This window comes from Conger conger, chromosome 19, assembly GCF_963514075.1.
Source record: "Conger conger chromosome 19, fConCon1.1, whole genome shotgun sequence".
Taxonomy (NCBI): Eukaryota; Metazoa; Chordata; class Actinopteri; order Anguilliformes; family Congridae; genus Conger; species Conger conger.
Window position 1 is genome coordinate 12,658,862 of NC_083778.1, and position 27,045 is coordinate 12,685,906.

Below are 27,045 nucleotides of genomic sequence, written 5' to 3' on the forward strand. Positions count from 1 at the left end.
TCGGCGAAGAGGAATTTATTTTAGCTTTTGAGCAGCCTTTCCGCTGGCTACCATATTGGATACTATGTCTCGTGCAGTTGGCAATAGTGATCTCTCAGCGATTGTGTGTGGCGAACTTTCAACACGACATGTAAGTTCTATTCAAGAAACCGAACAATTAATGAAGCCAAACGTACTAAATTGTCCTTTGTATGATACAAAGTGTACCTTGCTCCCGATTTCCGCTGTTTCTTTGGTGGCCAACAAGTAACCTCACTGTCTGACACAGCTGGTATCACCATATTCTCTCGTGCGCTTGGCGGGATGGCTTTTGGCTAACGTTAACTTTTTTTGCAGCTTCATTTTGCTAAAGGGTAGACTAGTAATAACGCCAGATAGTAAAGCAATTCTAACTGTGGCCTGCTTGTTAACGTCAGGCTGGTGGCGTCTCACTCGTGTCAACGTCATCAGATTACCAGACATCCCAAATTCACAAAACTGATTTCAGGGAGATTCAGAGGACGCTACAAACTCACACTGGTGACTGCTGCCGCCACCATCTCAATTCAACTAAAACTGCTGCAGTATGCATGTCTCTTATTACCATTACCCTATTTACCACATCTCTTGAATATGTGATAAAAAAAATAATAATAATAATAATAACGTTTTAGCTTAATTTAAAAAAATAAAAATAAAGACATCCACAGAGCAAATATTTTTAATCCAGAAAGATGCATGTCTTTGCTATGACTATCGACAGTTCTTGAACATTCCTGGCGATTACAGCTCAGTCGAAAATTACTCCCAACATGTTGGTGAATCCATCATTTCTTACGGTTTACATTTATCTGATAATAGTCCTGTAGAAATAGTCTATATTTTGTGTAGACTAATCACATATGGCAACATTAAGGAATACATGTCTGGGAATAATTGATACGAGTGAGTGCTAAATAGGACTGAAGGAGTGCATAAAATGTACAACATTACATGAAGTTACTGTGGCTGATGCATTTATAATAGGCAGGGGCATGTGGGAGCACAGCGTTTAAACATGCCCCAGCTGGGCTAGTTGTACTCCTGCATGGCTCACAGGCTCGGCTTGCTAGTGAAATATTCCAAAACTATACTGCCTTATAACCCACAAGACAGTGAGTCGTTGAACGTTAATCGAAAAAGACTTGTGGGGGAGGAATAAAAAAAATTTAAAAAACACCTCAGGGTGCTAACAGATTTAACTATGTTTTTAAATTGCCCTGCCACTCACATCAGGTTGCTATACTAAAGTGAAAACAAACCCATCATTCTTGCAACTATGCAAAATCCCCATATTTAAACATGCCCCATGTTGGTTTGTGTATATCATCCAAATGATACTTTCCCCTGTAGGCCAATTAACAAAGATGTTTAGGTCCTGTTGGTTGCCCGTTCTACTCACTACCCAATTAAATCAGTCTTGTCGAGTAATCACTCAGTTGGCCTTCGCCAAGCAATATTACTATTTTTTTACCTGTTATTAGTAGTAACTTGGAATATTATTTTTAGGGAAGAATACTGCTGTGTGACTCGCCTAGGCAGGAGATTTACTATCACTTGCCGCATGGAGGGAGAGTGCCCACACAAACACAAAATAGTCTTCACCCTTCCCCCTTCCAGGCAAAAATAAAATTATTTAAACTAAAATTCTAATAAAAGGCAAAAAGTAAAGCTGAGCGACAGCTTTCTCAGCTCACCGCTGGTCCCATCACTTCGGGTCTGGTGTCTGTGTAGGGTTTTGCTTCTGTGGATGCTTGTGGCTGTGAACTGGACTGCTTTTGTTTGTGCACTTTCTCATATCTCGTGTGTTCCTGGTGTGGTGTTGCGCTCTTGTTCCTGGTCTGGTGTTGCGCTCTTGTTCCTGGTCTGGCGTTGCGCTCTTGTTCCTGGTCTGGTTGTTGCGCTCTTGTTCCTGGTCTGGTGTTGCGCTCTTGTTCCTGGTCTGGCGTTTCACTCTTGTTCCTGGTCTGGCGTTGCGCTCTTGTTCCTGGTCTGGCGTTACTCTGACTGTTGCGCTGCTACTCTGTGCTGGTTCTGCTCCTGCTTGTGCTGCTGACGGTGTAATGGGGGGAGACATTTTGCATTGTTGCATTTGTGTAAGAATGAAGGGTTCGTTTTCACTGATGTATTATTGAGAAACATTCAGTTGTGAATGTTTAATTCTCAAAGGTTTATGGGCCAGTTTGAATGATTTGAAATAAATAAAATTTACTACAGGAAAGCAGAGGCTTGGAATAAAGCAAGGGACGTTTTACTCTGTCCTCTGTCATTCCCATAATGCATTTGACTTTACGTTTCTTGCCAGGCCCCTGGGATATTTAATTTGCAAGTAAAATGAACAATTTTCATGTTTTCAATATCCCAGCCAAATCTCTGTCTGCAAGTGTACTGATATCTGGTATTAGTTGTGGCTTGATGCGAGTCCAACAAACTACTGTGAAGATTGAAAGTCATACTGAGAGATTGTTGTTTTGGAGAATATATTTTCTTTTAAGGGATGGGAAGCTATTTTTGGCATTGTGTGGATTTAGGTAAATAAATATAATTCCTTGAAACACGAAAAGCACTTGACAAAAAAGAACAGCTTGTTAAAATGATCATTTGGTAATGGGGGGGACATTTTGCGTTGTTGCGTTTGTGTAAAATTGAAGGCTTCGTCTTCACCGATGTGTTGTAGCAACGCGCTTCTCCTGTGCGAGTGGCGGGACGATTTGAAAACTTCATCAAGAGTTACAAATCTGTGCTTGAGCACCGTGAAAGTAATGTTATTTTTCACCAAAGTCATTTCTGATAAACTGATGTTGTGTGAATGCCACAGACTCTAAATATAAATATATATTTAAAACACGGCAGTATACTTTTCACACTTCTTTTATTTGGCGATAATGCTATAGGTTATAATTGCACTCATGGATAATTATTTTAGTATTCGGGGTATGCGAGTTGGAAAGTTGATTTATTCTTCATGGGTTCAAGTTTTTATCTATGTGATTACTTTAGGACTTGGAACTGTACTTTCCTCTTGGATCCCCAGCGCACTTGTCCCTGGTTCGGATCTGCGCTTTATTGTACATCACTCTGGATAACAGCATTTGCTAAATGACTGTAATGGAATGTAATTAATTTAGATAGATGTTCTTTTTCTTTCTTCCATAGATGTCCGGTGAAAGCATTTCTGGTGTGTCGTCATCAACAGTGTGTTGGGTAGGGGGAGTACTGTCTGTAATCTGCTGTGTAGCCATCGTCAGTGTGTTGGGTTGGGAGAGTACTGTCAGTAATCTAGTGTGTCTTCATTGTCAGTGCGTTGGGTAGGGGAGCAACTGTACTGTCTGTAATCTGGTGTGTCGTCATCGTCAGTGTGTTGGGTAGGGGGAGTACTGTCTAATCTTGTGTGCCGTCATCAGCATATTGGGTAGGGGCAGTACTGTGTAAACTGGTGTGTCGTTGTCAGTGCGTTGGGTAGGGGGAGTACTGTCTAATCTTGTGTGCCGTCATCAGCGTATTGGGTAGGGGCAGTACTGTGTAAACTGGTGTGTCGTTGTCAGTGCGTTGGGTAGGGGGAGTACTGTGTAAACTGGTGTGTCGTTGTCAGTGCGTTGGGTAGGGGGAGTACTGTCTGTAATCTTGGGTGCCGTCGTCAGTGCGTTGGGCAGGGGCAATACTGTGTAAACTGGTGTGTCGTCAGTGCGTTGGGTAGGGCAGTACTGTGTAAACTGGTGTGACGTCAGTGCATTGGGTAGGGGAAGTACTGTGTGAACTGGTGTGTCGTCAGTGTGTTGGGTATGGGGGATTACTGTCTGTAATCTGGTGTGTTGTTGCCATCACTGAGTTTGGTAGAGGGAGTACTGTCTAATCTGGGTCTTTTCGTCCTCGCTCTATTTCAATGTGCTCTGTGAAAGAGAACACATTTGTTGGCTAAATGGCTTTAAGTCGTCATGGGTCCGAGGTATCAAACCAGCCTCAAACAACCATGCTGTTGCTAGATATACAGTAGATACTCCAAGGGTTGTTTCTCCTGAACAATTCTTCCATTGAGTTCAACAGGAAAATTAGTCAGGAGAAATGTCCCTTGTAGTATCTACAGCAAATCTGGCAGCAGCAGGATGGTTTGAGGTTCATCTGATACCTTAGACCCTTGATGACATAAAGACATTTTGCCAACAAATGTGTCCCACCCCCCCAATTCGCATTGAGGTCCATTCAAATGCAAAGAGTTCTAGTATCGCTTGTCGGACAACCTGAGAACAAGATATCCAGACTCTGGTGATGTTGATAGGTGACAGACATCAGGAAGTCATGCTATGCAATGGATATGCAACCAAATACAAAACATGACTATTTTATTTGATATTATGTTTACTTGCCTACCACTGTCAGAACAGCAGAATCCCTCCCCCTATTTCAACGCAGACTCAAAACCCACCTTTTCAAACTCTACCTTAGTCCTCCCTCCTGATTTCCCCTGCCCCTCCTTTCTGATATCCCTATCCTTGTCTAACCCCCCCCCCCCCCCTTGATTACAAACGGTGATTACAAACGGTGGAAATAAAATATTAATCAAAAAATCCAGAAAAGGGCAAGGTGTGTCCAAACATTTTGACTGGTAATATATTTGCTGTTCTGGAGGTTCTGCGGTGTCTGGGTCAGTGTGTTGTGTCTGTGTTCTGTGTCTGTGTTCATCACTGTCCTGGCCCTGTGTCAGTAAGTGTGTGTGTCCTGTTGGCACCTGACACTCCGTCTGCCACACGGGTCACACCTGCGTGATTCTGTGCATCGATTGGTCAAGTGTGTTGATGGACTAACCATTTCCTGCTGCCTTGTCCTCCTCATATACCTGTCTATCATCTGACACTAAAGTGCTGTGCCTCCTGAACGAAAGTGAAATGTGGTTGTCTAAGACTGCTTTGTTGTAAATAAATAATTGTCACAACTGCATGCCCAGAGGTGTTGTGGATTAAAATGATGACCACAACCACGGAAGTGTTAGAAACTAATTTTTATTTTGACAGGCCCAGTGATAATTTCTTGGATCAAGAGCAATACAAGGAAAAAAAACTAAACAATATTAGCCTCTGCTGGGAGCCTAGCCACAGTAAACAGGAGATTCCCCTCTGTAAACTAAATGTAATGTAATGTAAACTGGCCAGCTCAGCTTGCTCCCAGTGTAAACTGCCAAACCAATTCCACGAGCAATGCCTCAGTCAAAGATGTTCTAGCCGTAATCAGGTCCTTATCCAAATAGAAGTCAGTACACAAATCAGTTTAGTTCTCCAAAGCAAGTCAGGTTTTCCATAAATCAAATTGAGCTCTCTTGTATGTCTCACACTCACAACTCTAAACCTTTCAGTGGCTCCCCTTTCCAGGAATGGAGCCATCTGTTCAGAATATATGGTGTCATTTGCCGTCTGTCTGTACATGTTCCAGAAGTCCCGTAACACCTTTCATTGAACACGGAATGCTACTGCCCACTTAAAAGGAACTGAACAGGTACCTCCTTGTTAATAGGCTTGTTGCTACATACTATGAAAAGACATTTGTGGTGGAGTGACCATTGATGAAATGCATTGTGGCTATACTGAAAGAATAGCCGTTGTTAATCCCTTCCTATCTCTGAAAAAGGCTCAATGACATGTTGACTCACCCACTGCCTGTGTTTAAATTCGGGTTTCTAAACATACAGTCGACGGCCCGACTGTACCAAAAGATTGTACAGTACTGTGCAATAGTCTTCGGCACCTGTATGGCGTTCTGTACAGATAAGATTCTTTCAAAAATAATTCAATGAAAGGTCCCAAATAAACGTACTATACATTTTAAATAACATTTTTTGTAATTTGGCAGAATAGTTCAAAACTGAATCAAATCTTTTTTTTTTTTTTTTTGTGACCACCCTGCGGCATTAAAATGGCATCACTTCTCTGAGATTGCCAATGCTGCCCTGCAGTTCTATAAGTCAATCAGCAGGGAGGTTGTTCCAAGCATGTTGGAGAACTTGCCACAATTCGTCTGCAGACTTTGGTTGGCTCCTTGCTTCTGATCTCAGACAGCCTTGATCAAGTTTTTATGTAAAAAGTAGTCAATTGCTTACAGTAATGTGTTACTTTTTTTAATTAAATACAAAAATGTCTCTGTAAAATTAAATATTTTGGAAAATGAATATTTGGAAATCTCAAATGTGTTCTTTTATACTAACACACACAAAAAAATAAACATATATATAATAAAGTCTAGGGTGCCTAAGACGTCTGCACAGCACTGTATAACTGTACAATAATTCAAGCTCGTTGGTTGAAAATTAGTTCTAATTGCCACAGCCAATGTCAGCGCGTTCACAGAGAAGGGGGAGGGAATAAACAGTGTTGTGGTTTGGGGTGTTTGTTGCTGCAATTCCTCTCTCGAACGCGAGAAGTCCGAGATTACCTATTGTACGTTTAATATAGTAGCCTTTAAATACACCCGCTTGTTTTGTCACTGGGCCGGCCAGTGGGTTGCTGCTGTCTCCAGCTCAGCCGGGGCAGAGAGAGTGACAGGTCTTCAGCCGGGCAGTGCTCCAGAGAGCCAGGGGCAGTGCTCCAGAGAGCCAGGGGCAGTGCTCCAGAGAGCCAGGGGCTTCACACCCGTGGACCTGACCTGCCTGGTTGAGGTTCCTGGCCGGATGGTAACATCTCTGAGGTCAGTTTTAAAAGGCCAAACAGCCTGGAGAGGTTGTCGAACCCCCTAAGAGAGGGCAAAGACAGAAGCCTCCTCTCTCATTTTTCTGTGGAGCCTCTCATGTCCAACACGGAGTGTAAAGTGGTCACTGTACTGTTCTATACTGATGTTGTACTTAGATAAGAGCGTCTGCTAAATGCCTGTAATGTAATGTAATGTAATGTAATGAGACCGTACAGGACCACAGTATGGCGACGTGGTTGGGTGGGTATGGCTTGGTAAAATGGGATGGCAGAAAGGCCCTGGATGAGGACAGGGTGTGGATGGGGCCCAGGAAACGGCCCGGCGAACAGGAAGGGACAGCGAGTAGGCACCCAAATAACCCCGGACACTGTAAGGGACCGTATTAACAACACACCCTCACAATAACCTTTACTTTCGTTCATTTTCACGACCACGTCCCTCAACGCCAAAATAAAAGACGGTTTTTCTCTGTTCTTCAACAGGTTCCCTCAGACGTCGTCCATCTGCACGAGCGTGTAGCTCAGACCTGTGTGACTCTGCACAACGCCGGCGGTCCTGCAGGGGGGTTTCAGCTGCGCCCTCAGGGACACAGAGCCCCAGCGTCACTGGAGGACCGTGAGCACAGTGAAGCAGTTCCTGTGGGAGGCAAGGGACGTCAAGGTCTACCAAAAGACAACTGTGGTGGACTTGGAGAAATGGGGGGTGGATCATTTTCACATAGTCCAACCCCGTAGGAGGGACACGTGCTCTTCAGAGCCTCACACACAGAAACCAGAGCAAATGGACAAAGACATGGATATTTTTCCACACCTTTTTTCCACCCTTTTCATCTCTTTTGGGGGTTTATGATTTTGTATTTGTGTTTGGCTTATGTCAAAACTGATGGTTAAATACAGATTTTGTCAATGTTTGGTTACTTTTGAATGGAATTAATGTCTTGTTTGTCTCCTTTAGTGTGCATGTATTCCTTAAGATTATTAGCGTTAATTTTGGATTTGGAATTTTATTTGCTTTAAGTTTTTAAATGTTGAGAACTTTGTGATTCAATAAAAGATACCTGTTGCCATGGTCTGTCACCACAACCACCGAGCCAATCATGCATTGGTGAAATACTCAATAGTCAAAGATATCACTATCAGTGGCAAGTATTTGGGCTGCATTTATAAACTAGGAGGTATAAAATACACCTTGGCCATGTCATGTGGACACATACAAATGACATCAAAATACTAATTGACAAGGCATGTGTTGAAACGGCTTACTTGCATACTATTGAGAAAGCTAGTTACAATTCATAAACTCAATAGGAGGCAAGTAAGCCATTTCGACAAGTCACTTGTCAATCTGTATTTTTTTACGTGATAACTATCTGTGTCCACAAGAGGGAGACTTTGCAGCAAACGGTGCAGCTGTGTCAACAACATCCCAAAGCATCGTCACTCAAGATGTTTTCTAACCGGACTGACTGGACTCCAGCCACAGCCACATTATGCGGATGTTGTAACTGCGGATGTGACTGAATAGGAGGAGATGTCACGTCTTCACCAAGCAGGTGGACCTGGTGCTTTGTTCTACCGGTATTCCGCGTTCAATCCAAATTATTTCCCATTTCACAAAAAAGAACAACGTTCCTTATTTTACTTAATTTTTTTTAATTGCATGATTTAGTCAAAGGATGCATGTTTTAGAACAAAACACTTGGGTTTGAAAAAACAAGTAAACGGCAGCACTCCATCGGGGCTGGGAGACGTTCGTATGTGGACTACCCAGTGAGGAGACACGTGAGTCCACGTCCAGGCTACGTATTTTCATTTTTTGCTTAATATTGCAAGCAAGGCATTTCACCAGTTTATCGTTGTTGCTTTGGGAGAGCTACCATTTGGCTGGATCGGGATCGGGAGCTTTGTGTGTCGGTTAAGGGAGCGCAGGGCCCTGACCAGCGCCGGTCCTCACTGTTTCACTCTGGCCCCATGCTCTTTTAGAGGTGGCAAGGACGCTCAACCAATGAGGCGCAAGGAAGACCTCACCAGTCAGCAAGCCCCGCCCCCTTCCGCGTCTGAACCACTTGCTGTTCCCGCCCTCCCGTTAAACAGCTTCCAGCTGGAGGCGGACTTACGGAAGCTGAAGAATCACCCGGAGACCATGTACAAGTACTTTAAGGTGCACTCGGGCTACTCCCAGTAGCAAATCCCTTTTGTGTTGAGAGCACTAAAACCCCAGGATTGTCCTCGTTTGGGATCCGTTAAATTGCTCCTTGGTTCCTCACCAAATCTGACTCTCGCCTTCTTTCATTCCAGAAAATCAAACCGGACAAGTACCCCAAGGTTTTCCAGAACTCTCTGGAACCGGACATCCGAAATCAGATTCTGTGGAGCTTCTACATGAAGTACGTCTATTTTTTTATTTTTCATTTAACATTTAGTTTACCAGGAAATAGTTGAGATTGAGATTTTTACAAGGCCAAATGGCTTAAAATATAACAAATAACAAAGATTGGTGCATTGTACACAGCAAGACAGAGAAGAATAGAGACAATGTTCAAACAATTTAGGCTAAAACACGTAAAAACATTGCATAGCACAGCCTCGAGTGTGACTACTGGGGCAGTGATACTGGCAAGGCAAGGACGTTTTGTCACATCTTATAACAGTTTAAGACATGCAGGTCAGGTGAGGTGTACTCCTGACATTACCTTTGACCAAGGCACTGGCCTCAGAACTGCAGCTGGTACCCAGGCGCCTCACTGTGGCTGCCCACTGCTCCTGCATAACTAGGACGGGTCAAATGCAGAGGACACATTACCCCACAGGGTTCATTCCAGTATACCTTCTATCTTTAGCCTGAGTCTAAAGTGAACGAGAAAGAGAATTGCCGGTCTGATGTCTGAACGCCCTGACCCGAAGCTCCGTCTCTTATCCTGGAGGCTCTGAGAAGCCTGGCGACCGTGAGGAGGTTCGACATGGCCGTCATGGAGAAAAGGTAGAGTGCAGGAAACGAACAGCGTGTCTGCAGCATGACCGCTTTTCACAGTAAAATGTTTTCTGGGGTTCCTTAAATACAGGCAGAAGGTGCGTCCCTCGACCCTTTCCCTGTTCCAGGTCTTAAAGTATGTGTTATTTAGTCTTGATTGCCTCTTTTTTCATTTTATTTCAGTTTTACAATAATTATTTGATAGTCTCTGCCATGCCGGCTTGGAGGATGAATCTATCCGAGCCCTGCAGAAGAAGTACGAGGTGTGACCGTCTCGTTCACGAGAAGCAAGCAACAAGATGTCATCTTGGCCCATGGAGACGTTTGTTTCTTACAGTAAAGAAAAATATGAAATGTATTATTGCTAGCGCAGCTGCAGCCCTTGTGCAGCGAGGTTGAGCTCTCCAGACTCTTCCACTCAGAACAGCTGGGCCACGAGCCAAAGCGTTTCTCCTGCGTCAGGTGTCAGTGCTCAGGGTGAAACGGTTCCCTTGTCTGAAGCAGCGGCCAAGCAGCTCTGTCTGCATGAACATCTGCTGTGGCATTTCAGTGACGTCTGCGTTCCAGAGCCGTGGAAGGCCCCCGGAATGGAAAACCCACGACTATGTAATAAAACGCATCCGTTTACGCTGTCTCATCGTATGAATTATCATTCAATTATGTTCTAATCCTCTTATCGCCCGAGTCTGCCTGTCTGGAAGTCAAAATAAATGTCAACTTCTGTCAGTGCTGAAATTTTTTGAATTAAAAGTTTTGTTTTATTTCTCTTTATTGCTGGCAGGAAATGAATTTTTACTGAAAAGGGCAGTTTAAAGGCAACAATCAGTTCCAGTGCTAATAAACACCGCCACAAATTTGAACGATATTAAAATGAATAGGTCGCAAACTTTCTGTACAACAAAAGTTCAGCTTGTATCTGCATCCCGATAGCCATGTCCGTTTGCAAAAGGGGTGTACGGTATATCTGCAGAGGGCACCATGAAACCTTTATCTGTTCCTGTCGTTCCAATCATTCATGTCCTTCTTCACATGACAACCAATTTACAGAGGGGACACTTATCCCACCCCTGACCCCCTCCTAGTTACTCCTCTCCTGCCTAGTGTTATATCTCAATCGTAGACTGTAGATAAACAGATTTCAACAAGTTCAACTGTCACATGCATTAATTGGAATTAATTGGTTTAAACCGTCCCATGGTGTGCTCCTGCTGTTGCCCTTGACCAAGTCACTGGTCTCAGAACTGCAGTTGGTCCCCGGGCGCTGTACTACGGCTGCCCACTGCTCCTAAGTAACTAGGATGGGTCAGACGTAGAGGATTCGTTTCATTGCCTTAGAAGGCGATGTCATGAAGTTGAATCTAATCTAAATCTCATCTCAGGCACGCCACACTCACATAACCCGTCTTTAAACATTGGATTAACCCGCAGGGCCCCCGCCTATGTGATCAATCACAAATAATCACATCAAACAAACAGATAATCTCCCTGTGTGCTGACCGTTAGCGTGCATAGTTTTAAAGTGTCAAAAATACATTTATGTACATCGGTCTGGGTAAAATGACCCCTGATCATCCAGGCAGCCCGGGAAGGTATCCTCGTGGGCTCCATCCGTGCTCCTAATGCAGTACAGGCCTTTGACAGGGGTGTGGCCTCTGACAGGGGCGTGGCCTCTGTGTGGCACGAAGGCATGGATGCTGTCTCACTTGAGTTTCTGTGGTCATAGCTTCTTCAGTCTGCTGTAGCAATGTCCAATGTGCTAGGACTCTGATGGCACTGTGGTATTGTCTCTGCCTCTCAACCAAGGGGACCTGAGTTCAAGTACCACTGTGGTGGATGTATTTTCCTCCTTTGATGTTTCAGACTGTGTTTCAGACTGTGTTTCAGACTTTACTATACCGAACGAGAGCTTCAGACTGTGGTCCCTGGAGTGGCGCGACGGGTAAGTGCTAGTGTCTTTGATGCTGTGTTTGTGGGTTCAATCCCCACTCGTGATGTCTGCCTATGTCTAACCTCTGCTTGTCGTTCACAGGTGCTGATGCGGTGGAGGTGGTCCTGGAGAAGAGGATGCAGCACCTGAGAGGTAAGTGGGAGGGGGATCCCCCTGGGGGGGGTTGGGGGTGGGGAGGGTAGATGGGGGGCCCTGGCCCCCCGGAGGTGGGGAGGAGGAAAGGTGGGGGTGTTGGAGCATGGGAGGAGAAAGAAGGGGGATTGGGGCAGGGAGGTGGAGCATGGGCCCTGTGTGGGAGGGGAACAGGGCAGGTGGACCTTTTGGTGCCTGCTGGCCACTGGGCCCCTCTGCTAGGCCAGCAGGCACCAAAAGGGCCACCTGCCCTGTTTCCCCTCCCCACACAGGGGCCAAGCTCCTCCTCCCTGCCCCAATCCACTCTGCCTGTGCACCAATCCCCCTTCTTTCTCCTCCCATGCTCCAACACCCCCACGTTTCCTCCTCCCCACCTCCGGGGGGCCAGGGCCCCCCATCTACCCTCCCCACCCCCAACCCCCCCAGGGGGATCCCCCTCCCCACTTACCTCTCAGGTGCTGCGTCCTCTTCTCCCACTGCACAGGAACCACTCAGGCATCAGCATCTGTGAATGAGAGACAGGGGTTAGACATGTACACAGTGGGAATTGAACTTACAATTTCTGAATTTGCTGAACCAGAACACTTACCCATTGAGCCACTCCCATCCTTGGGGATCACCTCTCCATCACCCTTCGAGACCTTCTCTCCCCCGCCCTTGGGGACCACCAACATTGCTCAGGTGCAGCGCTCGGGGATTCGAACCAGCAACCTCTACCTCCTGAGGTGCGGTCTTATCTCTTACGCCACAGTGTCCATCGCATTTGCACTCAATTTTTCGAAGTACTTAAACAGCACAATGCTCAAAAGCAGTGCAAATTGAAAGGAGAACACTGGGTTCGAACCCCAGACCTTGCTGTTGCAAGGCAAGAGCCATTTCTGTGCACCACACTGACTTCTGACTTTTGGGATGTCTTTTCTGCAGTGAAATGAAGAAGGTGAGACCTCGGAAATTGGGGAAAAACAAGAGGAGGAACTGAGGCTCGACCCCTCAAGATCAGCGTTCGGAGTCCACAACACCGCCTTCACGCCACCGTCGTGTTCGGTGCTCAGGAGCGTCGAAGAAGGTGAGATCACAGAAACCCAGTCAAAAAGTATTAGCCAGGATCAAACCTGGAAGCTTGGGGCCCAAGACAGTGACAGGCCTACATTACACAATTCTCTTTGGGTTTGTTTTGGGGCCACTGCACTCCCTCTTCCTGAGGGAGGAAATATAAGTTCACCACATAACAGGTCTTCTACTTTGTGAAAGCTTTTGTTTCAATGCTCTTGTGATTTGAACCGCAAGTTAAGTCCCATCCGATCCTAATTAACAGGGTAAAACAGTTTACAGGTGTGCCTGAAGGGGATTAGTTGAACTTTTGGTGCCTTTCAATATTTACTTCCACAATAATCAAAAATGAGATGGCCAACTTAACCACTAATACACTTCAGAGAACACTTATCTCGTCTCTTCACTAAAAACATTATTTTACATTTAAATCTGAAAAAATAAAATAATGTCCAGTGTGCTTTGCCATTTTATTCAGTCATTAAATGTCATACCTGAAAGGTGTGTAGTCATTGGTCAATAAAAATAACAGACAAGAACGGTTTCAGTTGCAGTACATCTTTATTATCCCCGAAAGGCAACATTAAAAATCTACATACATTTGACAACCATACAAAAAATACTTGACCGGAGAGTGCTGTTATTTTTTAACCCGACTTGCTCTGCTGTAAAGCCATTTTTTGTCCAGCAGAGGGAGCGAAATCCCTCACCTGGAGCGCCTCTGCAATGATTCCCCCGATACGCTCCTCCGCAAAGAACAGACTCCCCTTAATCAAAGATGGACACCGTTAAAACAAGCATTTAAATAATTAAACCACGACATGCAAAGTCAGATGTATGTGCACTGTGTTTTGGTAAAATATTAGGTTGCGTGTAATTTATTTTGAATCATGCATACAGCGACCCCAAATCGTGTCATTAAGTATATCCAATCGAGTATTAACTTGGTTGTAACAAAACTGTTTCTATAACACCTACGTTTACGTGTACTTTTTTCCAATAATCCGAATTGACATAAGAACCCATTCTAGAAATGTGATGAAACACGAAGAGTTCCTTTTAGTCTGTCCAAACTGCAACACGCCGTTCTTCTCAGCAGGTCATCCGATGGCTCTGTTCACAGTCCAGTTGCAAACAAAAAATCCCACGTGTTTCCCAAACATCTTTGAACGCCCAGCCTAAATTTCCAATCTTTGTATAGATAATTTACGAAAACAACATCCACTTCACTGCCTTCACAGACTTTTCCCATGCGTAGTATCAAAAGGTAAACCAAATTTACTTGCATCAACTGAACGACTGAACAGCCGGAGAGGACTTGCTTGAAGCCTTGTTCTCTGCAGAACTGAGTTTTGCATAGCTGGGACGTATTCTCGGTAACACATCCTGCTTCCGTTTGCGTCAGGTCAAATGTTTACGTAAAGACATGCTGGCACGGATTCTCATCTCCTCCGCGTCCAGTAAGTGATTATTTTTGCTTGCAGTGTTGCAGAGATAGCTATGAATTGCATTATTTAATTGCTTTTTGGGAAACGCTTTTAAATATGACGCAAGTTATGGTGAAGGGACGATGTTTTTGCTTATCGTGGCCAATGTAAACTAAACTCTAGTAAGTTAGCTAAGCAACGATGTTCTGTTTCCATCGTGTTTAGCGATTCAATTGTCGTTAATGTAGACACGTCTGTTCTTGTTTGCTTTCTGATTATTTGTTAAAGGCTGCCGAAATGTAACTTACTTGGTGGCTATTTTTGGTTAAACTCTGTATTGGCTTTTGTGTGTTAGCCCTGCTTGTGTTGAATCAGTCAGACGTTGTAGTCTTTTGGTGAACTGCTTTTTTGTAAACTTTGTTTATTTTGAATTGTCCATTGACTTTAACATATGTTCATATATGGTGGGAGCGAAGCCACTTCTAATATATGTCTTTGTGAACCCGACATGTTTTGATTGATAGATTAAAACATGTTACTAATATCTATGTTTTCATTTACTTATGTTACGCTCATATGCAACAACTGTTGTTTTCCCCCCTGTTTCTCACTCCAGCTTGTCTGCAACCCCACAGGCAATTGTGGCCCGGCCTTTCTGTGCAGAAACCCAGTGCGTACGTTCTGAGGTGCGACAGTGTCCCAGGCGCTGGGGTATGTACATTTTACCTCTCAGACTCAGGTACCAGGGCCTCGGTGTCACGACTCTGGGCTGGTGCATGTCCCAAGGCTTAGAATCTCAAGCATGAGAATCCATGTCATATAGACTAGGCCTGCTACAGGTCCCAAGACTTGTGAGGTCCACGGCAGATACAAGTCTTACGCCCTCTGACAGTGCAGCCACCGGCTGCAACAAGTCATAAGACCGTCTGGAACCTGCCATAGGTGGATCCAAGTCCCAAGACCTCTGCAATGTGCCATGTCCTAAGACCTCTGTGTTTCTCATATGATAGAGCTAAGTTCAAAGATATCTGACACTCAGACCAGTACCAGGTCCTGAAATCTGATTGGTAGGTATGCTGCCCAGCACCAAGGCGTATGCATGAGGGTAGCACTGTGGCCGTCTGGCAGATGAGCTGACCATGCGGAGGAGAAGCAGGAAGTCCCCAGATGGAGGAGCGATGTAAGTATGAGTGTTTGTTTTGTTTTTGTTTGTACTATGCACCACATTTGGTGCAGATTAGTGTATTACTACAGACAGTCTTACATACTTCTACCTTTATGCAATCAAATTGAGTTTGTTTTCCCAAACAGACTGATTTGATTGTGTAGGAGTATGGGGGACTGTCTGTAGTAATGCACTAATGGAGGGTGGGGCCTGGACCAATTTTCATTTTTTCTCTCTTACCGCTACCAATTTGAATTCTCCAAAAAAATAGCATAACCCTCATTTTGTGTTCTTCAGGTTATCAGGGGGGCCAGACTCGCCACTTCCCCTTCACTCCGCCCTTCGATGCCGTCTCTCCCCCACCCTTGGGGACCACCTCTCTGTCGCCCTTCGGTACCATCTCTCCCCTCACCCTTGGGGATCACCTCTCTGTCGCCCTTCGGAACCATCTCTCCCCCACCCTTGGAGACCACCAACGTTGCTCAGGTGCGGCGCTCAGGGATTCGAACCAGCAACCTCTACCTCCTGAGGTGCGGTCTTATCGCTTACGCCACAGTGTCCTTCGCAGTTTCTTCTAATTTTTTCCTAATACTTAAACATTACTATGGTCAAAAGCTGCGCAAACTGAAAGGAGAGAGTGGGGTTTGAACCCCGGACCTTGCTGTTGCATGGCGAGAGTCATTCCTCAACGCCACACTGACTTGTTGGCTTTCTCTTGTCTTTTCAGTATTGAACTGAATTTGTTGAGACATCAGAAATGGAAACACAAAAGGGGCAGCGGGGGTTCAAACCCTCAAGTTCATCGTTCAGAGTCCATTACACTACCTTCACGCCACCATCATGTTCTGTCTTCTGCCGGACGCAGCAGTAGATAGAATATGACACTACAGAAATGTAAGAGAAGTAAAGACAAAGGGATGGATTTGAACCCAGGAGCTTCGGGTTCACAGGCAGGGACTTCATCTTTGTGCCAACGTCTCGGTTGTGTTTTGTTTGTCTCTGCAGTGGACTGAAGAAGATGAGACCACAGAAACACAAAGTAACAATAAAGCTGTTGGGTTTGAACCCACAGCCTCTTGATCCCGAGTCAATGACCATACCTTTATGCCACAGCTGCCTTAGCTTTTTTTTTTTTGTGATGTAGTAGACTGATGATGATGAGCTGACAGAACCATAAGAGAGAAGTAAAGAGGAGATTCGAACCCTCGACCTCTTGGTCCGGAGACGGTGACTCTATCAGAAGAGCCATGGGAACCTGTGTGCCACCACAGATTTAACAGTCTCATAAGCTACTTCATTGACATAATTCGACTATAAGAGATATTTTTTTCACATCAGTATTCTTGCATTTTTACATTTTTGAACAGCACTTTATTATTACATTGTTGAAGTGGCATTCAATTATACATCTCTGGATACACTCAGAAGCATTACCAGTTATGAATACCAGCGCCGCCGACTAAGCATGAGCAGACCGTGGAGTCGAACCTCCGACCTACTGACTGTAAAGCCAATGCCTTAACCACTACACTACAGACACAGCACAATTATTAAATGAGGTAATGATGCTGTTCTACACTGCTGGTACAGTGGGCTTAATGCTTATGAGAGTGATGCAGTGCTACACTGCTGCTACGGAGGGCATCCCAAGTTTTATTACATTTTAGTTAAAATGTTGACTCATTTAAAACACTTAAAATGATGTTCTTAAAATGAACACAAGTGAAAATATAAAAACCACAGCCTCACATCTAGAACCTACTTTGTGAAAGCTTTTGTGATTTCAAGTCCCATCCAATCAGATGACCTAATTAACAGGTTAAAGGTGTAATAGCTCACAGGTGTGCCTTTCTGTGCCTTTGAATGGCTTCCTTCACATTGATTGATTGATAGACCGCCAATCTAGCTACTAATGCACTTGAGAAAGCTCTAATTTTCTCTGTGAAATGCAGTGGGTGTGTTAGGGGCAGGGCTATAAAAAGCACATTTTCACATGTGCTTTGGAATTTTATTCTCCATTATTCTCCGACCTACTGACTGCAAAGCCAATGCCTTAACCACACCACACCACACCACACCACACCACACCACAACACACCACACCACAACACACCACAACACACCACAACACTACAGACACAGCACAGTTATTACAAGAGGCGATGATGTAGTGCTACACTGCTGCTACAGAGGGCTTAATGCTTATGAGAGTGATGCAGTACTACACTGCTGCTACAGTGGGCTTAATGCTTATGAGAGTGATGCAGTGCTACACTGCTGCTACAGTGGGCTTCATGCTTATGAGAGCGATGCAGTGCTACACTGCTGCTACAGTGGGCTTAATGCTGATGAGAGTGATGCAGTACTACACTGCTGCTACAGTGGGCTTCATGCTTATGAGGGTGATGCAGTACTACACCATGCTAATGAGGAAATGCTTGTGAAAGCTATTGTGATTTCGACTTGTGATTGTGATTTCGACTTGTGATTGTGATTTTGACTTGTGACTTCCTATCCAATCAGATACCCTCTTTATTGGGTTAAAGGTGTAATTGCTTACAGGTGTGCCTTGTTATGCCTTTGGGTGTTTTCCTTCACAACGATCCAATGATTTATTCTGCATTACATTTCGGACAGGAATGGTTTGAATTGGCCTGTCATTGCTCAGTAAAAATAAATGCAATAAGAAAAGTTTCAGTAGATATTTATTGTCCACATCCACATGCATTCGACAACCAAACAAAAACACGGACTTCACAGAAAACTGCCGTTATATTTGAAATCGGACATGCTCTGCTGTACAGCCGCATTGTGTCCAGCAGAGGGAGGCCAATCCCTCACGTGAAGTGCCCACACTTTATATATATATATATATATATATATATATATATATGTATGTATATTTAAAAAAACAACTAAATAGACAACCCTGGATTACACAAATGTATCGAGTAAGAGTGGGTCACAGTTTTCAGTAAAAATTAATTAAGGGGAATATGTAATTCTGTACTGTAGTTCGTCTGAAATTCTTTACTTAGCCTGCGTGACACGTGTACTGGAAATTATGTGGATGGCTGATTCGTTTTCTCTGCTCAAGTGGTGTGTGTTCAGGGGCAGGTTTTATAATGACGCACAAGCAGAGAAGAGTTTCAGTGCATTTTTATTATCCCCAAAGGGAAATTATATGCGACATTTAAAAAAATCAAACCCATAAAAACAGACTTTAACAGAATAGTACCGTTCTTTTTTTTTCATCAAACTTACTCTGCGGTCAAGGCATTTTGTACATTAAAGGCATTAATGTAATGTAATGTCCAGTAGAGGGCAGAAAATACACCACTTTTTGCGTTTTGCACTGATTAGATTTACGCACTCATTTACGTTTCTCTTGGGTTTCTGCAGTCTCTCCTTCTTCCAATACCAGCGCTCATTTCATTGGTGCGCTGCTGAATTTTAAATCGTGACCTGGAGATTTCAAAAGAAAAATGTTTACAAAATTTTCATTTGCTACGCTGAAGATGAGTTAAACTAAAATCTTAACCTTTAACATGCAGCTACGTGCAAGACGTCTTTGGATCAGACTGTAACGGAGAACAGTGCCATTCCAATTGCAGCAAGAACGTTTTTGTCCGCTAGAGGGAGCCAAATCTACGTTCACTGAGCAATGATTCAGCCTTGACATTTTTATTAGCATTCTAATCCGTTTTAATACAGACGACCAAGTAAAGCCAACATGCATAGTGCCACAGCAATGTATTTTTTATGACTCAGTTCCCCATTTTAAACTTCATACACAATTGGTAGGATTGGTAAAACGATACAAACAACCTCTGTGATACATTATGAAAAATATTTTTAAAGCATTTGACACAAATATATATTTTCTTGCGATATAATCCACAGGCCTGGAGGCATTAGCTTCAGAGATGCTCACAAGAAGTGTTATCACTCCACAATAAATGGAACCGTGCGGACCTGAACTAAACCGCGACACTATATCGACGTTTGCAGGGCTCAGGATCTCCTTTAAATACCATTTCCACAAATATCCAAAAAAAACACACAAAAACAACAAGAAGACAGGCCGTTGCAAAAAACTCAGAATCAGTTTGTGAAATCCGGCTCCTGTTCCTCGGGGCCGGAGAACCCGCCATTGATTCCATATCATTGGAATTGTTCTGCGGGTAGTCTTGGTCGTCTTGTTCGAGTGATTTGAACAGGGAGCCGCGTAGTTTTTTCAGTAGCGACATTGAGAGGGGCAGGACCTGGTCCTGTACTTTGTAGCATTCACCTTGGGGTTTGTTGGCTGCAGTTCTGGGCAAAGGTGGCGGACACAATGCGACTGAGGGGCCGGAGAGAAGAGAGGCTTCCTGGAGGGGCCGGAGAGAAGAGAGGCTTCCTGGAGGGGCCGGAGAGAAGAGAGGCTTCCTGGAGGGGCCGGAGAGAAGAGAGGCTTCCTGGAGGGCCTCTCTTTTGCCAGAGTGAAACCTGAGAGCGATGAGCGCTTTCCGAGGTGCTGATCTGACCGTGCTGGCCGGGCGGCGTTGCTGCGCCAGGCGGAGACGGTCCTTTCGGATAACCAGGAGACCGAGCCGGGGGCAATTCTTGGGCACCGACTCACACACCATGGTCTTCTCTTGCAGCGCACTGTTGGGAAAAAAACAAGCTCAAACAAAAGCAGTGTCAGTTAATTATTGACATTTTATAAACTGTTCGTTTATTCTATTTATTTTCGTAATGGGTAACAGCGCATGTTTTTGGTCCCCCTAAACATGTGTCGCCACCCTGTGGCTCTGCCAGAGAAGCTCCCTTATTCCATAAAACATTCTATTGGATGCCCTACAACTGATAAAATATTTCAAAGCCTTTATGAACCGTGGACTTCAGGCTGGTACACTTACAATTTGTCAGTGTTCGATCCTATCATCCCTTACAGTGGACTAAAATCCAACAACATACAGCCAACCAATTATCAATTTAACATTTTTAAAAAGTAGAGTGGAAATCCGGTGATACCTCAGCATCAAATCAATTACCTTTGAAAAAAAACCAAAACAAAACACGAAAACATGATTTCAGCGTTCCGCTGGGAAATTTTAAACAGACACACTGCTTACTATCAGAACCAGATGCGCCACACGGGCTACGGCGATAAGCAAAGCCCGGCGCGTGACAGACAGGCACGCAGAGATCGAGGCCCCCGGAGCGAGGTGGGCGTGGTGTCACGTGGTCCCATGTATAAAGCGTGGAATTTGCAAGCGTGACACAAACAAAGTGGGAGTGAAACGCGTCTATTTTACTGACCAGCGACAGAAGTGCTTGCGAGGCGTGAAGAACGACGTTACAAAACCATGGACGCAGTATACCGCACGAAGAACGGGGGGAATGGGAAACAGGTAGGCCTAATTATTATTAGTATGAGTTTTTTATTTGTATTGTTATTGTTGTTGATATTGGTATTATTATGAAGACTACTACTACTACTATTAATAATAATTACTATTATTATTATTACTATTATTATTATTATTAGGAGTCGTAGTAGTAGTAGTTGTATTAGTATTAGTATTAGTATTAGTAGTAGTAATAGTAGTTGCCTAATGATAGTAAATAATATGTTGCAAATGAGATGTTACATCATATCATAGGCTACATATGATTCAGTAAACATATTCTAAATTACAATTTCATTTTTAATTAGAGTAATTTTTTATGATTATTTTAACTTTTCTCAGGATTCAAGGCCCTTGAGACACTTTTGAAAGTTGTTATTTTTGCTCTTGTGTGATGAAGCCAGTTATGACAGGATATACAGTACTGCGGGTGTAGCCTATGTTATACTATACTTTTGTGCTTTGCCGGGCCGCTCCTTGGTGGAATATTCCCTGCTATTCGCAGACGGGCATATAAACCTTGAGGTACGCTCCCGCGGGTCTTATTCAGATCGCTGTACTCCACCTGACTGTGATCAAGTAGACTTTAAATTAATACAATGAATGAATGAAATGGAATACAATATATTAATGCTTTTAATACAAATATGAAAAATGTCAAGAACATTTCTTGTGGTGCAAATCCATCCATAACTGAAAATATACTCTCAGTGAGCACTATATCATGTATTTATTTTACTTATTTCTTTTTTACTTATTGGTCTTCTGCTGCTGTAGCCATTCCGCTTAAGAGGTTTGATGTGTTGTGCATTCAGAGATGGTCTTCTGCATAGCACTGTTGTAATGTGTGGTTATTTGTGTGACTGTAACCTTCCTGTCAGCTTTGACCAGTCTGGTCATTCTCCTCTGACCTCTCTCCTTAACAACATGTTTCTGCCCTCAGAACTGCTGGTTACTGGATGTTTTTTGTTTTTTGCACCATTCTCTGCAAACTCTAGAAACTGCTGTGCATGAAAATCACAAGAGATCAGCAGTTTCTGAGATACTCAAACCACCCTGTCTGGCACCAACAATGCTTTTATGCATTTTGTTGCTCCCACATGATTGGCTGATTAAATATTTGCATGAACAAACTGGTGTACAGGCCTACCTAATAAAGTACTCACTGAGTGTATGTCAGAATGACTAGTTGTCAACTGTGATATCGTTTGGGCCCCAAAGACAGACTGCACGATTAGAGCAAAAAGAATCAGGACTATTTATTTTCAAGTTGTCTAAAAAGAAAAAGAAAATCTTTCAATTTCTCACACCCTTCACTTTCCCTTCAGTTGAGTTGGTTGGCTACATTGTCAGAGAAGGTGTTTTTCAACAAGTTACAAGTTTGTCGTATTCAGTTTTGTCTGTTACGATTCGGTGAAACTGTCAAAAAAGTAATGCAGCAATAGACATGTTTTCAGACTTCAGGGCCAGACTGAAGGGGAAATTGATATCACATCTTCTGGCACCTTCCCTGGGACTGGGTGTTCAGTCCTGCACGGTAAAAACAGTTACACAAAGACGTTGTGTCGCAGTGACATTTCATAACGTTGTTTATTCGGCTGAGTCTGAGTGGAGAGAATCGATGAAAAGTGACAATTGTTTATGTTGCAAAATACATTTCACATTGTCCCCCCCAGCAGTTGTGGCTCATCATTAATAATAATAATAATAATAATAATAATAATTAAACTCTCCATCTCATGCCAAAAGGAGTAGAAGAAGGATTTGAGTAAAAATGTGATCAGAGCTCAGAGATGAAAGGGATAAGTCCACAGGAATGTCACCCTGGTGGAGGTCATGAGATTCACCAGCACCCCCCTGCATGTGCACACACACTGCCTCACTCACACACACACTCACACACACTCACTCACACACACTGCCTCACTCACACACTGCCTCACTCACACACACTCACACTCACACACTGCCTCACTCACACACACACTCACACACACTCACTCACACACACTGCCTCACTCACACACTGCCTCACTCACACACACTCACACTCACACACTGCCTCACTCACACACACTCACACTCACACACTGCCTCACTCACACACACACTCACACTCACACACACACTCACACACACTGCCTCACTCACGCACACACTCACACACACACACACTCACACACACTCACTCACACACACTGCCTCACTCACACACACTCACACTCACACTCACACTCACACTCACACTCACACACACTGCCTCACTCACGCACACACTCACACACACACACACTCACACACACTCACTCACACACACTGCCTCACTCACACACACTCACACTCACACACTGCCTCACTCACACACACTCACACTCACACACACACACACTGCCTCACTCACACAAACTCACACACTGCCTCACTCACACACACTCACACTCACACACACACACTCACACCCTGCCTCACACACACTCACACGCACACACTGACTCACTCACACACACACACACACACACACACCCTGCCTCACTCACACACACACACACACACTCACACACTGCCTCACACACACTCACACACACACACAGCCTCACTCACACACACACACTCACACACTGCCTCACTCACACACACACACACACACACTCACACACTGACTCACTCACACACAAACACACACACACACTGACTCACTCACACACACTCACACTCACACACACAAACACACACACATGCACACACACACTGACTCACACACACTCACACTCACACACACAAACACACACACACACGCACACACACACTGCCTCACTCACACACACACAAACACACACACACATGCACACACACACACACTGCCTCACTCACACACTCACAGAAACATACACACACACACACACACACACACAGGCACACACACACACTGCCTCACTCATACACTCACACACTCACACTCACACAAACACACACACAGAAACATACACACAGAAACATACACACACACAAACACACACACAGTCACTCACTCAGACACACACACACGCACACACACACAGACACGATTCAGGTTCCTTCATTCACTCCAGACTCAGACTCCAGAGAGTCCCAATAATAGCCCTTTCAACGTAATGAAGTTTCTCTGAAAAATATGCATTATGACTTATTCGAAAAGACAGAGAGACAGAGAGAGAGAGAGAGAGAGATACACGTACCTGTTTGTAGTTTCTGGCAGAAGGCGGGGGCAGAAGGTCACCACAGTGCATCAGGTTCCTCTTAGGAGAGAGACTCCTGGACAGGTCTGCATGTAATCGCACCATAACCAGGCGAGGGAGAGTGCACTACCTCTGAGCCAATCACTCTCAAGCACCCAGGGCTGTGGGCCAGTAAAAGAAGGACATGTTGACTATCAGATGAGCCACATGTTGGCTATTTGTGTAACCTTGGTGTGGCTATTGAATTGCTTGGCTTGCATTAGTGTGATGTTGGAAAGGAATTCAACAAGACAAAGCTAAACAAAACATCGAGGGACAGCCCTTACATTCAGCGAATCAGCAGTTTTAAGGACATCTATTTTGGCTCTGCATTTGGAACAAATTCCAAACATACCATGAAAGATACAATCATGTTCTGTTCCTACCTTCGTACCTATTTGCACTTTTTCTGTGCGTTTTTCCAGGGTGAGCTCCCCCCGTGAATGTGTTGGTACAGTCTTGAAGACTCTCCTCTCTGTTTCTTCCTGCAGGGCTCCATGTACCTGGAGGAGCAGGCCACCAAGGCAGGGGTGCTCTCCTGCATTTTCTCCCTGAAGGAGGAAGTAGGGGCACTGGCCAAAGCCCTGAGATTGTTTGAGGTGTGTCCTCTCATTCACAGACACACGCACACACACACTCATGCACAAAAGCACACACACACACACACACACACATGCACAAACACCCACCCACACACACACACACATGCACAAACACCCACACACACACACTAACACATGCACAAACACCCACCCACACACACACACACACTAACACCCACCCACACACACACACACACTAACACACTCATGCACAAACACCCACACATGCACACAGACACACATAGCTGCACATTCCTTCTCATTGTCTTTCAGACACAATTACATGCACATACATATACACACGACATATTAAACATGAGACAAAGATCACTGTCCTCGCCTCCTAGATATTTACTGATATTGACCAATGGCAATATGACCTGGGAACTGCCCAGTGAGAAAGTGAATGAAAGAGAGGGAAAGCAGGAGAGAGAGACTAAAAGAGAGACAGACTTCAGACAGACCTTTATGGCCGGCTGTCCGGAGGCAGACATCTGTTTTACAGAGACGGCGGGGCTCCCTGTGGGGGTGACTGGAGGCCAGAGCACTGGGGTGGATTTACAGTGAGACCGTCTGAGCACATCCTGCAGCACAACCTGGAGCACAGTCTGCAGCACAGCCCCACACTCAGCACATCCTGCAGCACATCCTGCAGCACATCCTGTAGCACAGCCTGCAGCACAGCCCCACACTCAGCACATCCTGCAGCACACATCCTGCAGCACAACCTGGAGCACAGTCTGCAGCACATCCTGCAGCACATCCTGCAGCACAACCTGTAGCACAGCCTGCAGCACATCCTGCAGCACAGCCTGTAGCACAGCCTGCAGCACAGCCTGCAGCACAGCTCCTTACCCAGCACAGCCCCTCAGCACGGCCCCTCACTCAGCACAACCTGCAGCACAACCTGTAGCACATCCTGCAGCACATCCTTGCAGCACAGCTCCTTACCCAGCACAGCCCCTCAGCACGGCCCCTCACTCAGCACAACCTGCAGCACATCCTGCAGCACAACCTGTAGCACAGTCTGCAGCACAGCCCCACACTCAGCACATCCTGCAGCACAACCTGTAGCACAACCTGTAGCACAACCTGCAGCACATCCTTGCAGCACAGCTCCTTACCCAGTACAGCCCCTCAGCATGGCCCCTCACTCAGCACAGTCTTCTGCCTGTGTGTAATACACACCCAGTGAGCACTTTATTAGGCATTTATTACATGTTATTCTGTCTAAAAAAAAATCAAAAAAAATCACAAGAGATCAGCAGTTTCTGAGATACTCAGACCACCCTGTCTGGCACCAACAATCATTCCATGGTCAAAGTCACTTGGGTAACATTTCTTCCCCATTCTGACATTTGGTCTGAAAAACAGCTGAACTTCTTGACCATATCCGCGTGTTTTTATGCATTTATTTTCTGCCACATGATTGGCTGATTAAGTATTTACATGAACAAGCTGGTCTACCCCAGGTGCTACACTAGGGCATTGTGCATCGCTGGACCCCATTTTCTCTCCAGACTGTCTTGGATTAACTACTGAGGCATTAGACGTAGGTAGAGGCTTTAGAAGCAGATTAGGCATAGTGACATTGGATGTCTGTCACTCTGAGAGAGATTAGCTGCTGAAAGTCAGTCTTATCCCTACAGATGGAGCACGCGGCCCACGATATCACAGGGCATGTGGCTATTGAGACATCAGACAGAGTCATAGCACGGACACTGCAAACGCGCAGCTCACAGAACTGAGGCTCACCATCTCTCTCAGGAATGTTTGGGGCTCTCTGTTCTCAGCAGACGGGCCGTTACAGAGTGACCACTTCCCTCTTTCCCTCCTCTCATCCCCCCTTCCCTCGCTGTCTGCACATTTCAAAAATATTCACATATTCACATATTTCACATATTCAAAATAAATAGGATGCGTGCTTGCCCTGTTGCGGTGCTTGTGCGTGTGAAAGTGTGTGTACGTGTGTGTGTGTGTGTGTGTCTGTGTGTGTCTGTGAGTGTGCACTTGTGTGTGTATGCGTGTGTGTGTGTGTGTCTTGATGTGAACATACGCACGTGTGAGTGTGAGTGTGAGTGTCTGTCTGTGTGCGCATGTGAGTGTGAGTGTGAGTGTCTGTGTGCGCATGTGAGTGTGTGTGTGAGTGTCTGTCTGTGTGCGCATGTGAGTGTGTGTGTGTGAAAGAGAATGTATCTGTGAGAGAGGGACGTGTGGGTGTTTACGTTCTGCATGTGTTTGGCGTTTGAGCGGTTAATGCTCGGAGGTGAAGGTCGTACATATCTCTCCCAGATCCACACCGAGTATCTGCCAATCAGCTTCTTCACACAACCGCAGTCAACAAGAAAGCCCGGCCTATGAGCATCCTCCATCTCTATCCACCCCTCATCCCCCCAAAATTACCCTGCACA

At 44.9% G+C, this 27,045-nt stretch overlaps 1 protein-coding gene and 2 long non-coding RNA genes across 3 annotated transcripts in view; 2 read left to right on the forward strand and 1 right to left on the reverse strand.

Annotated features, from left to right (window-relative positions):
• LOC133118763 (uncharacterized) lies at window positions 1–9,064 on the forward strand. The gene is made up of 3 exons (XR_009706429.1): window positions 1–130; window positions 8,676–8,853; window positions 8,991–9,064. It is a non-coding gene; the product is annotated as an uncharacterized LOC133118763 (long non-coding RNA).
• A 10,729-nt stretch (window positions 9,065–19,793) lies between these two features.
• LOC133119030 (uncharacterized) lies at window positions 19,794–24,643 on the reverse strand. Its single transcript, XR_009706478.1, has 3 exons — window positions 24,419–24,643; window positions 23,994–24,154; window positions 19,794–20,032 (listed from the first exon to the last, which is right to left on the reverse strand). It is a non-coding gene; the product is annotated as an uncharacterized LOC133119030 (long non-coding RNA).
• LOC133119029 (phenylalanine-4-hydroxylase-like) overlaps window positions 20,675–27,045 on the forward strand; it is an 18,855-nt gene continuing 12,484 nt past the window's right edge. Inside the window, exons 1-2 of the mRNA XM_061229410.1 lie at window positions 20,675–20,781; window positions 24,524–24,631. Coding sequence (XP_061085394.1) covers window positions 20,737–20,781; window positions 24,524–24,631 — 153 coding nt within the window. The 5' untranslated portion in view covers window positions 20,675–20,736. The remainder of the gene's footprint in view (window positions 20,782–24,523; window positions 24,632–27,045) is intronic.